Consider the following 12,500-nt stretch of genomic DNA (forward strand, 5'->3'; position numbering starts at 1 on the left):
CTCCTCTCCTCTCCTCTCCTCTCCAGATAGTCAGCAGGCTGCTGATCCAGAACGCCAGTGTATCAGTCATGTATAAATGTTCTGCTGACAACAAAGTGGGTAAAGACCAAAGGCTGATATACTTCTATGTGACCAGTGAGTTTTCAACTTATTTCCTTCTCTTGGTTTAGCATAGAAAGTACTGTACAGTAATATGTACTATACTGTACATACATTAATAAGTACTGTACAGTAATATGTACTATACTGCACATACATTAATAAGTACTGTACAGTAATATGCACTATACTGTATACACATTAATAAGTACTGTACAGTAATATGTACTATACTGTATATACATTAATAAGTACTGTACAGTAATATGCACTATACTGTATATACATTAATAAGTACTGTACAGTAATATGTACTATACTGTACATACATTAATAAGTACTGTACAGTAATATGTACTATACTGTATATACATTAATAAGTACTGTACAGTAATATGCACTATACTGTACATACATTAATAAGTACTGTACAGTAATATGTACTATACTGTATATACATTAATAAGTACTGTACAGTAATATGTACTATACTGTATATACATTAATAAGTACTGTACAGTAATATGCACTATACTGTATATACATTAATAAGTACTGTACAGTAATATGCACTATACTGTACATACATTAATAAGTACTGTACAGTAATATGTACTATACTGTATATACATTAATAAGTACTGTACAGTAATATGTACTATACTGTATATACATTAATAAGTACTGTACAGTAATATGTACTATACTGTATATACATTAATAAGTACTGTACAGTAATATGCACTATACTGTATATACATTAATAAGTACTGTACAGTAATATGCACTATACTGTATACACATTAATAAGTACTGTACAGTAATATGCACTATACTGTATATACATTAATAAGTACTGTACAGTAATATGTACTATACTGTATATACATTAATAAGTACTGTACAGTAATATGTACTATACTGTATATACATTAATAATTACTGTACAGTAATATGCACTATACTGTATATACATTAATAAGTACTGTACAGTAATATGTACTATACTGTATATACATTAATAAGTACTGTACAGTAATATGTACTATACTGTATATACATTAATAAGTACTGTACAGTAATATGTACTATCTGTATATACATTAATAAGTACTGTACAGTAATATGTACTATACTGTATATACATTAATAAGTACTGTACAGTAATATGTACTATACTGTATATACATTAATAAGTACTGTACAGTAATATGCACTATACTGTATATACATTAATAAGTACTGTACAGTAATATGTACTATACTGTATATACATTAATAAGTACTGTACAGTAATATGCACTATACTGTATATACATTAATAAGTACTGTACAGTAATATGTACTATACTGTATATACATTAATAAGTACTGTACAGTAATATGCACTATACTGTATATACATTAATAAGTATAAGTACTGTACAGTAATATGCACTATACTGTACATACATTAATAAGTACTGTACAGTAATATGCACTATACTGTTACATACATTATAAGTACTGTACAGTAAATATGTTACGATACTGTATATTACATTAATAAGTACTGTACAGTAATATGCACTATACTGTATATACATTAATAAGTACTGTACAGTAATATGACTATACTGTATATACATTAATAAGTTACTGTACAGTAATATGCACTATACTGCACATACATTAATAAGTACTGTAACAGTAAGATGCACTATAACTGCACATACATTAATAAGTACTGTACAGTAATATGCACTATACTGCACATACATTAATAAGTACTGTACAGTAATATGCACTATACTGTACATACATTAATAAGTACTGTACAGTAATATGTACTATACTGTATATACATTAATAAGTACTGTACAGTAATATGTACTATACTGTATATACATTAATAAGTACTGTACAGTAATATGCACTATACTGTATACACATTAATAAGTACTGTACAGTAATATGTACTATACTGTATATACATTAATAAGTACTGTACAGTAATATGCACTATACTGTATATACATTAATAAGTACTGTACAGTAATATGTACTATACTGTACATACATTAATAAGTACTGTACAGTAATATGTACTATACTGTATATACATTAATAAGTACTGTACAGTAATATGTACTATACTGTACATACATTAATAAGTACTGTACAGTAATATGTACTATACTGTATATACATTAATAAGTACTGTACAGTAATATGCACTATACTGTATATACATTAATAAGTACTGTACAGTAATATGTACTATACTGTATATACATTAATAAGTACTGTACAGTAATATGCACTATACTGTATACACATTAATAAGTACTGTACATTAATATGCACTATACTGTATATACATTAATAAGTACTGTACAGTAATATGCACTATACTGTATATACATTAATAAGTACTGTACAGTAATATGCACTATACTGCACATACATTAATAAGTACTGTACAGTAATATGCACTATACTGCACATACATTAATAAGTACTGTACAGTAATATGCACTATACTGCATATACATTAATAAGTACTGTACAGTAATATGCACTATACTGTATATACATTAATAAGTACTGTACAGTAATATGCACTATACTGTATATACATTAATAAGTACTGTACAGTAATATGCACTATACTGTATATACATTAATAAGTACTGTACAGTAATATGTACTATACTGTATATACATTAATAAGTACTGTACAGTAATATGCACTATACTGTACATACATTAATAAGTACTGTACAGTAATATGCACTATACTGTATATACATTAATAAGTACTGTACAGTAATATGCACTATACTGTACATACATTAATAAGTACTGTACAGTAATATGCACTATACTGTATATACATTAATAAGTACTGTACAGTAATATGCAGTATATATGCATTAATAAGTACTATACAGTAATATGCAGTATATATACATTAATAAGTACTGTACAGTAATATGCAGTATATATACATTAATAAGTACTGTACAGTAATATGCAGTATATATACATTAATAAGTACTATACAGTAATATGCAGTATATATACATTAATAAATAGATCTGCCATTTTGTAATAGTAGTACTAATAATTTGTGTAGTAGTTAAAAAAAACGGAACATTTTGAACCATAGAGCCCTCAAAAAATCTCTCTAACTTTCCTAATACCCTCCCTCACCCCCCCTCCCTTCCTTCCTTCCTTCCTTCCTTCCTTCCTTCCTTCCTTCCTTCCTTCCTTCCTTCCCTCCCTCCCTCCCCTTCCTCCCTCCCCTTCCCCCCACGCTCCCCCCTCCCTCCCTCCCCTCCCTCCTTCCTCCCTCCCTCCCTTCCCCCCCTCCCCCCCTCCCTCCTCCAGCTATCCCAGAAGGGTTCAGTGTAGAGCTGGGTCCGTCTGAGGAACCTCTGGAGCAGGAGGAAGTGTCGCTAAGCTGCATCGCTGACAACTACACCTACGAACAGCTCACCTGGTACAGACTGGTCCCACAGGTAACAGCTCAACTGGTACAGATTGGTCCCACAGGTAACAGCTCACCTGGTGCAGACTGGACCCACAGGTAACAGCTCACCTGGTACAGACTGGACCCACAGGTAACAGCTCACCTGGTACAGACTGGACCCACAGGTAACAACTCACTTGGTTGAATTTTGTTAAACAAGTGTCAAATCTGTTTGTGCCGTCTTGACAATTCCATTGTAAACTCGTTGATGGATATTGGTAAGCCAACACAAAACCAATCTGGGACCCAGGCTAGTAGAACAGGACAGGAAGACTGACTGACTCTCTCTCTCTCTGTCTCTCTCTGTCTCTCTCTGTGTCTCTGTCTCTGTCTCTCTGTCTCTGTCTCTCTCTGTCTCTCTCTCTCTGTCTCTCTCTGTCTCTCTCTGTCTCTCTCTCTCTGTCTCTCTCTGTCTCTCTCTGTCTCTCTCTGTCTCTCTCTGTCTCTCTCTGTCTCTCTCTGTCTCTCTCTCTGTCTCTCTCTCTGTCTCTCTCTGTCTCTCTCTCTGTCTCTGTCTCCTCTCTGTCTCTCTCTCTGTCTCTCTCTCTGTCTCTCTCTCTGTCTCTCTCTCTGTCTCTCTCTCTGTCTCTCTGTCTCTCTCTGTCTCTCTCTGTCTCTCTCTGTCTCTCTCTGTCTCTCTCTCTGTCTCTCTGTCTCTCTCTCTGTCTCTCTCTCTGTCTCTCTGTCTCTCTCTGTCTCTCTCCAGGCGCTGCAGGATGAGAGTGGTAAACCCCTGGAGCTGGACTGTCGTAGTGTCCACCTGTACGCTGAACGCCTGGATGGACAACTGACCTATCAGGAGCGGTCTAACAGCTGGGTCCTGGAGATGATTATAGCTAGCATCACGCTACAGGATGAAGGGAACTATGTCTGTGAGGTTCAGAACAGGAGGAGCGGAGAGAAACACTGTCTACGCAAATACATACCGGTTAAAGGTGAGGGGGGGAGAAACACTGTCTACCAAATACATACCGGTTAAAGGTGAGGGGGGGAGGGACACTGTCTACCAAATACATACCGGTTAAAGGTGAGGGGGAGGGACACTGTCTACCAAATACATACCGGTTAAAGGTGAGGGGGGGAGAAACACTGTCTACCAAATACATACCGGTTAAAGGTGAGGGGGGGAGAAACACTGTCTACCAAATACATACCGGTTAAAGGTGAGGGGGGGGAGAAACACTGTCTACCAAATACATACCGGTTAAAGGTGAGGGGGGGGAGAAACACTGTCTACCAAATACATACCGGTTAAAGGTGAGGGGGAGGGACACTGTCTACCAAATACATACCGGTTAAAGGTGAGGGGGGGAGAAACACTGTCTACCAAATACATACCGGTTAAAGGTGAGGGGGGGAGAAACACTGTCTACCAAATACATACCGGTTAAAGGCGAGGGGGGGGAGAAACACTGTCTACCAAATACATACCGGTTAAAGGTGAGGGGGAGAGAAACACTGTCTACCAAATACATACCGGTTAAAGGTGAGGGGGAGAGAAACACTGTCTACCAAATACATACCGGTTAAAGGTGAGGGGGGGAGAAACACTGTCTACCAAATACATACCGGTTAAAGGTGAGGGGGGGAGACACTGTCTACCAAATATATACCGGTTAAAGGTGAGGGGGGGAGAAACACTGTCTACCAAATACATACCGGTTAAAGGTGAGGGGGGGAGAAACACTGTCTACCAAATACATACCGGTTAAAGGTGAGGGGGGGAGAAACACTGTCTACCAAATACATACCGGTTAAAGGTGAGGGGGGGGAGAAACACTGTCTACCAAATACATACCGGTTAAAGGTGAGGGGGGGAGAGACACTGTCTACCAAATACATACCGGTTAAAGGTGAGGGGGAGAGAAACATGGAACCCAAAATAGTTCTACCTTGAACCAAACAGGGTTCTTCAAAGGGTTCTCCTATGGGGAGCCAATAACCCTTATTGGTTCCAGTAACCATACACCAACACACACCTACGAACGTAGGCCTCACACACCAACACACACTAGTCCCCTAGAGGAAGGGGTTAAACACACACTAGTCCCCTAGAGGAAGGGGTTAAACACACACTAGTCCCCTAGAGGAAGGGGTTAATCCCCTAGAGGAAGGGGTTAATAACACACTAGACCCCTAGAGGAAGGGGTTAATAACACACTAGTCCCCTAGAGGAAGGGGTTAAACACACACTAGTCCCCTAGAGGAAGGGGTTAAATACACACTAGTCCCCTAGAAGAAGGGGCCAGTCATTAACACACTAATGCTTTATTCATGTCCAGTCCTGACCTTTTATCCTCAGTCACACGGAATTCTCAATTTCCTGCCCACCCATCCCTCCCCTCCTCCCTCCCTCCCTCCCTCCCTCCCCTCCTCCCTCCTCCCTCCCTCCCCTCCCCTCCTCCCTCCCCTCCTCCTTCCCTCCTCCCCTGTTCCAGTAGACTGTAATTTTGCTGTGAGGGGGGGTCAGTGGGCTGACTGTGAACGCTCTGAGAGACTCTGGGTTGAGGTCAGTGATAAAGTAGTCTACAGTACTACTGCCAAGAGATGAGCTATAGGTGAACCTACCATAGGAGTCCCCTCGAGGCCTACCATTGACTATGTACATACCCTGCGTCTGACAGAGCTGCAGGAGTTGTGACCCATTTTGGTTGGTTATGTTGTGTCTAGGGGGGCATATGGGGGAGGGAATGCTGTCACCTCCAGGTAGGCGTTTGTCCCCCTGTGTGCTGAGGGTGTCAGGTTCTTGTCCGGTTCAGGCATTTAGGTCACCACTGACTAGTACATGTCCCTGGGCCTGGAAATGATTGATTTCCCCCTCCAGGATGGAGAAGCTGTCTTCATTATAGTATGGGGATTCTAGTGGGGGGATATAGGTAGGATGGAGAAGCTGTCTTCATTAAAGTATGGGGATTCTAGTGGGGGGATATAGGTAGGATGGAGAAGCTGTCTTCATTATAGTATGGGGATTCTAGTGGGGGGATATAGGTAGGATGGAGAAGCTGTCTTCATTATAGTATGGGGATTCTAGTGGGGGGATATAGGTAGGATGGAGAAGCTGTCTTCATTAAAGTATGGGGATTCTAGTGGGGGGATATAGGTAGCACACAGGAGAACATTTTTCTCTGTTGAGATAATTTCCTTTCGAACTTCTTGCCAAATGTAAAATGTTCCTGTTTTGATTAATTTAATAGAGTGAGTTAGGTCTGCTCTATACTAAATTAGCATATCCATTAGCGTACCCCTTGAGTCTCTTCCCTGTTTCACACCTGGTAGTTTGGTGGATGGGACTACCAGCTCTCTGTAACCTAGAGGGCAACCAGTGGGTCCATCTCCTCTATACCACCTGGTAGTGTGGTGGATGGGACTACCAGCTCTCTGTAACCTAGAGGACAACCAGTGGGTCCGTCTCCTCTGTACCACCTGGTAGTGTGGTGGATGGGACTACCAGCTCTCTGTAACCTAGAGGGCAACCAGTGGGTCCATCTCCTCTATACCACCTGGTAGTGTGGTGGATGGGACTACCAGCTCTCTGTAACCTAGAGGACAACCAGTGGGTCCATCTCCTCTATACCACCTGGTAGTGTGGTGGATGGGACTACCAGCTCTCTGTAACCTAGAGGACAACCAGTGGGTCCGTCTCCTCTATACCACCTGGTAGTGTGGTGGATGGGACTACCAGCTCTCTGTAACCTAGAGGGCAACCAGTGGGTCCATCTCCTCTAAACCACCTGGTAGTGTGGTGGATGGGACTACCAGCTCTCTGTAACCTAGAGGACAACCAGTGGGTCCGTCTCCTCTATACCACCCACCTGGTAGTGTGGTGGATGGGACTACCAGCTCTCTGTAACCTAGAGGGCAACCAGTGGGTCCATCTCCTCTGTACCATGTTTCTAGTAGGATGGCAATATCTGTATTTCTGATATCTTTGATGAAGTCCAGGTTCCTGCTCTTTAGTCCAAAGGCAAATGACCTCAGGCCTTGGATATTCCAGGATGAGATAGTGAAGGCTTTGTTTCCATAAAGTGTCCAATGTTGTTAGTCGTGTGGTTTGGCCTCAGGCCAGTAAGTGTGAGCAGAGCCTGCTGAGCATCTGGTACATGCCATTGGTGTCACGACCGTCATAGTGATTGGACCAAAACACAGCGGGAATGTGAATGCTCATCTTCTTTAATGAAGGAAAGCGTAAACACTTAACAAAAACAACAAACATCGATGAGAAACAGTCCTGTCAGGTGCAACAAACACTAAACAGGAAACAACTACCCACAAAACCCATAGAAAAAACACCCCTACTAAATAGGACCTTCAATTAGAGGCAACGAGGAACAGCTGCCTCCAATTGAAGGTCAAAACAGTAAACTAAACATAGAAATAGAAAAACTAGAAAATAGAACATAGAATACAAAACATAGAACACTACCCCCAAAAAACCTGACAACACAAAACAAACACACCCCTGCCACGTCCTAACCAAACTACAATAACAAATAACCCCTTATACTGGTCAGGACGTGACAATTGGTTTGGGCTAGTGTAAGAGTTGGGGTTGGTCCAGTTTCCCTGCTCACTGCGTATGTGTGACTTCCATGTTGAGGCCCTCTTTGTGGGAGTTGGGGGGGGGGACAAGGGGTGGGCAATGAGGGGCATAGGCCTGATCTGAGGGGGCCTAAATGGGGTGTTTGATTGGTTGGGGTGGGTATTGATTGGTTGGAGTGGGTATTGATTGGTTGGGGTGGGTATTGATTGGTTGGGGTGGGTATTGATTGGTTGGGGTGGGGGTGTGGCTGGTGGTGTTGTGGTCTGGATGTTGGTCCTCTCGGCGTGGGTCATCTATGTGCAGGTCCGGGAGGGGTCCCGCTGGTCTGGGCGGAGTGTCTATTGACCTGTTGCTCCTGTGTGAGGTGTCGGGGCTTCGGTTGAGGGCGATGTCCTTTAGAGTCCGGGGGCGAAGGTGAGCACTGCTGCCTTGTAGAGGTGGACCTGGTCATAAAGTCTGGTCCAGGGTGGAGTGGTGGGCCAGGTAAAATTTGGTTTTGAGCCACAGTCACAGGAAATACTTGCGTTTACCTGCTGTATGGTAGCAGGGTGGAAGTATTTTCGTGGTAGCAGGGTGGAGATAACCGCTTGGGCGTTGGGGAAAGTAGAAGAAGCTTTTTCACTCCCTTCAGTGCTGTGGCCACCCTTTCCTGCTGGGCTCTCAGGTGGTTTGTGCCTGTGTGTATTATTATGTGGCTGGGTGACCCTAGTTGGTCCTCAGACAGAAGGTCTAGAGCGCGCTGGGTGAACCTAGTTGGTCCTCAGACAGAAGGTCTAGAGCGCGCTGGGTGAACCTAGTTGGTCCTCAGACAGAAGGTCTAGGGCACGCTGGGTGACCCTAGTTGGTCCTCAGACAGAAGGTCGAGGGTGGGCTGGGCGAACCTAGTTGGTCCTCAGACAGAAGGTCTAGGGTGGGCTGGGTGACCCTAGTTGGTCCTCAGACAGAAGGTCTAGGGTGCTGGGTGACCCTAGTTGGTCCTCAGACAGAAGGTCTAGGGCGCGCTGGGTGACCCTAGTTGGTCCTCAGACAGAAGGTCTAGAGCGCGCTGGGTGAACCTAGTTGGTCCTCAGACAGAAGGTCTAGGGCGCGCTAGGTGAACCTAGTTGGTCCTCAGACAGAAGGTCTAGGGGGCGCTGGGTGACCCTAGTTGGTCCTCGGACAGAAGGTCTAGGGGGCTGGGTGACCCTAGTTGGTCCTCAGACAGAAGGTCTAGGGCGCTGGGTGTTTGGATACCAGAGTTTAAACACTCTGTGTTTTGGAAAAAGTTGATTTACTTGTATATATTTCCCAATTGAGTCCATAAAGAGTGTCTCTCTCTCTCTCTCTCTCTCTCTCTCCCTCTCTCTCTCTCTCCCTCTCCCTCTCCCTCCCAGCTCTAGAAGCCCCCTGGTACAGACACAACCCGACCAATCAGACAGTGAACGTCAGTGAGTCTCTCCTGATGGAGTGTGATGTAGTGGGAACTCCTTCACCACATCTCTCCTGGTTCAAAGACAACCAGCCCCTGCACCAAATGTCAGGTAGGTACACACACACACACACACACACACACACACACACACACACACACACACACACACACACACACACACACACACACACACACACACACACACACACACACACACACACCACACACACACACACACACACACACACACACACACACACAGACCGTATATGCCATGCCATCTCCTACAGGATAAACTAACATCAGCTGGTCTACACCTGTAGCTGAAGGTATGAGTCACCAGCTTCCACAGTGAGGTTATAGGGGGGGGGGGGGGGTTGGTTTGAGTGACAGTTTGGCAGGACTACAGACAGCTGGGACTTTTCACTTTGGAGACATTAAATACATGAAATGTGGAGAGAATGATAGATGGATTGATAGAGAGGTAGATGAAAGAGAGAGAGAGAGAGGGCTGACAGGAGGATCAATCTGAGTAGCTGTCAGGTTAGCAGACAAGCAAGGCTAGTTTTGTTTGTGTGCGTGTGTGTGTGCGTGCGTGCGTGCGTGCGTGCTTAACGATTCTTGTGGCGACCAGAAGTCCTCACAAGAATATTAAACAAACACTTGACCAGCTGGGGACATTTTGTTAGCCCCCACATGGTCAAATTCTATTTCTTAGGATTAAGGTTAGAATTAGTGTTAGGGTAAGAGTACGGGTTAGGGTTTGGTTTAGGGTTAGGGTTTAGGGTTAAGGTTAGAATTAGTGTTAGGGTAAGAGTACGGGTTAGGGTTTGGTTTAGGGTTAGGGTTTAGGGTTAAGGTTAGAATTAGTGTTAGGGTAAGAGTACGGGTTAGGGTTTTGTTTAGGGTTAGGGTTTAGGATTAAGGTTAGAATTAGTGTTAGGGTAAGAGTACGGGTTAGGGTTTGGTTTAGGGTTAGGGTTTAGGATTAAGGTTAGAATTAGTGTTAGGGTTTAGGATTAAGGTTAGGGTAAGAGTACAGGTTAGGGGTTAGGAAAAATTTGATTTTGAATGGGACTGAATTATGTGTCCCCACAAGGTTAATTATACAAGAGTGTGTGTGTGTGTGTGTGTGTGTGTGTGTGTGTGTGTGTGTGTGTGTGTGTAGGACTGCAGCTACAGCACGCTAACAGGACTTTGAGTATCCAGCGTGTCAGTGAAGAGGATGCCGGTCTCTACACCTGCACCGCCTGTAATCAGAGAGGCTGCGTCCACTCCTCCGCTGCCATCACCGTGCTGGGTGAGACAGGAACACACACACACACACACACACACACACACACACACACACACACACACACACACACACACACACACACACACACACACACACACACACACACACACACACACACCACACACACACACACACACACACACAGCCTTCAGACACACACACACACACACACACAGAGCCTTCACACACACACACACACACACCTGCATCCACACCTTCATCTGTCTCCAACAAAAGCTTCTATTTTCCTCTCTAGTCAGACACACACACACACACACACACACACAATCTCTGCTTCCTTCTGCTTCCTTCTGTTTATCTGTACAGCACTTTGTGACATTTGGCTGATGTAAAAAGGTCTTTATAAATACATCTGATTGATTGACATCAAAAAAATATTTATAAAGTTTATTGGTCGCATACACTGTTTAGCAGATGTTATAGCGGATCCAGCGAAATGCTTCATGAAATTGGAAAGACAAATGCAGTGATTAATGATTCAGGTTATTATTCAGTGGGCTAGCTGGTGATTAATGATTCAGGTTATTATCCAGTGGGCTAGGCTAGCTGGTAATTAATGATTCAGGTTATTATTCAGTGGGCTTGCTGGTGATTAATGATTCAGGTTATTATTCAGTGGGCTAGCTGGTGATTAATGATTCAGGTTATTATCCAGTGGGCTAGCTGGTGATTAATGATTCAGGTTATTGTTCAGTGGGCTAGCTGGTGATTAATGATTCAGGTTATTATTCAGTGGGCTAGCTGGTGATTAATGATTCAGGTTATTATTCAGTGGGCTAGCTGGTGATTAATGATTCAGGTTATTATCCAGTGGGCTAGCTGGTGATTAATGATTCAGGTTATTATCCAGTGGGCTAGCTGGTGATTAATGATTCAGGTTATTATCCAGTGGGCTAGCTGGTGATTAATGATTCAGGTTATTATTCAGTGGGCTAGCTGGTGATTAATGATTCAGGTTATTGCTCAATATGCTAGCTGGTGATAAATGATTGAATAACTAAAGTGATATTTAGCTGGTTGCTGGTGTTTGTGTCTTTAAACCTCATTGCATTACTGACTGATAGTGGGATTATAGCATGCCTCTGGGAACTTCTGGGCATTTCAAATCTCTGTCGACAACCTTTTAAATATAATGCTACCACGTTTATGTTTGCGGAGATGGTATTCAAACCAAATCAAAATGTATTGGTCAAATGCACGTGTTAAACAGATGTTTTTGCAGTTGTAGCGAAACGCTTGTAATGTTAAACGCTCCTGATGTTTTTGCAGTTGTAGCGAAACGCTTGTAATGTTAAACGCTCCTGATGTTTTTGCAGTTGTAGCGAAACGCTTGTAATGGTAAACGCTCCTGATGTTTTTGCAGTTGTAGCGAAACGCTTGTAATGTTAAACGCTCCTGATGTTTTTGCAGTTGTAGCGAAACGCTTGTAATGGTAAACGCTCCTGATGTCGGCTCTCCTGGAAATTCCCTTTAAATGTGACAGTAACACGGTTTGGGATTGAATCGAGGCTTTAGCAGACTTTTTGGTTTGATATTGTTGTTGTTGTTATTCTGCATTTAGCAGACAGTCTGTTGTTGTTTATCCCAGGTTCCAGTGACAGGGCTAATGTTGTTGTTT

General features: G+C 42.7%; 1 protein-coding gene across 1 annotated transcript in view; it reads left to right on the forward strand.

Moving 5' to 3' along the window:
* Positions 1-12,500, forward strand: part of LOC115186263 (vascular endothelial growth factor receptor 3-like) — a 22,269-nt gene that overhangs the window by 2,552 nt on the left and 7,217 nt on the right. The window contains exons 2-6 of the mRNA XM_029745931.1: positions 27-135; positions 3,472-3,602; positions 4,320-4,548; positions 9,527-9,673; positions 10,733-10,864. Of these exons, the coding sequence (XP_029601791.1) occupies positions 27-135; positions 3,472-3,602; positions 4,320-4,548; positions 9,527-9,673; positions 10,733-10,864 (748 nt within the window). The remainder of the gene's footprint in view (positions 1-26; positions 136-3,471; positions 3,603-4,319; positions 4,549-9,526; positions 9,674-10,732; positions 10,865-12,500) is intronic.

Source organism: Salmo trutta, unplaced genomic scaffold (assembly GCF_901001165.1).
Source record: "Salmo trutta unplaced genomic scaffold, fSalTru1.1, whole genome shotgun sequence".
Classification (NCBI taxonomy): Eukaryota; Metazoa; Chordata; class Actinopteri; order Salmoniformes; family Salmonidae; genus Salmo; species Salmo trutta.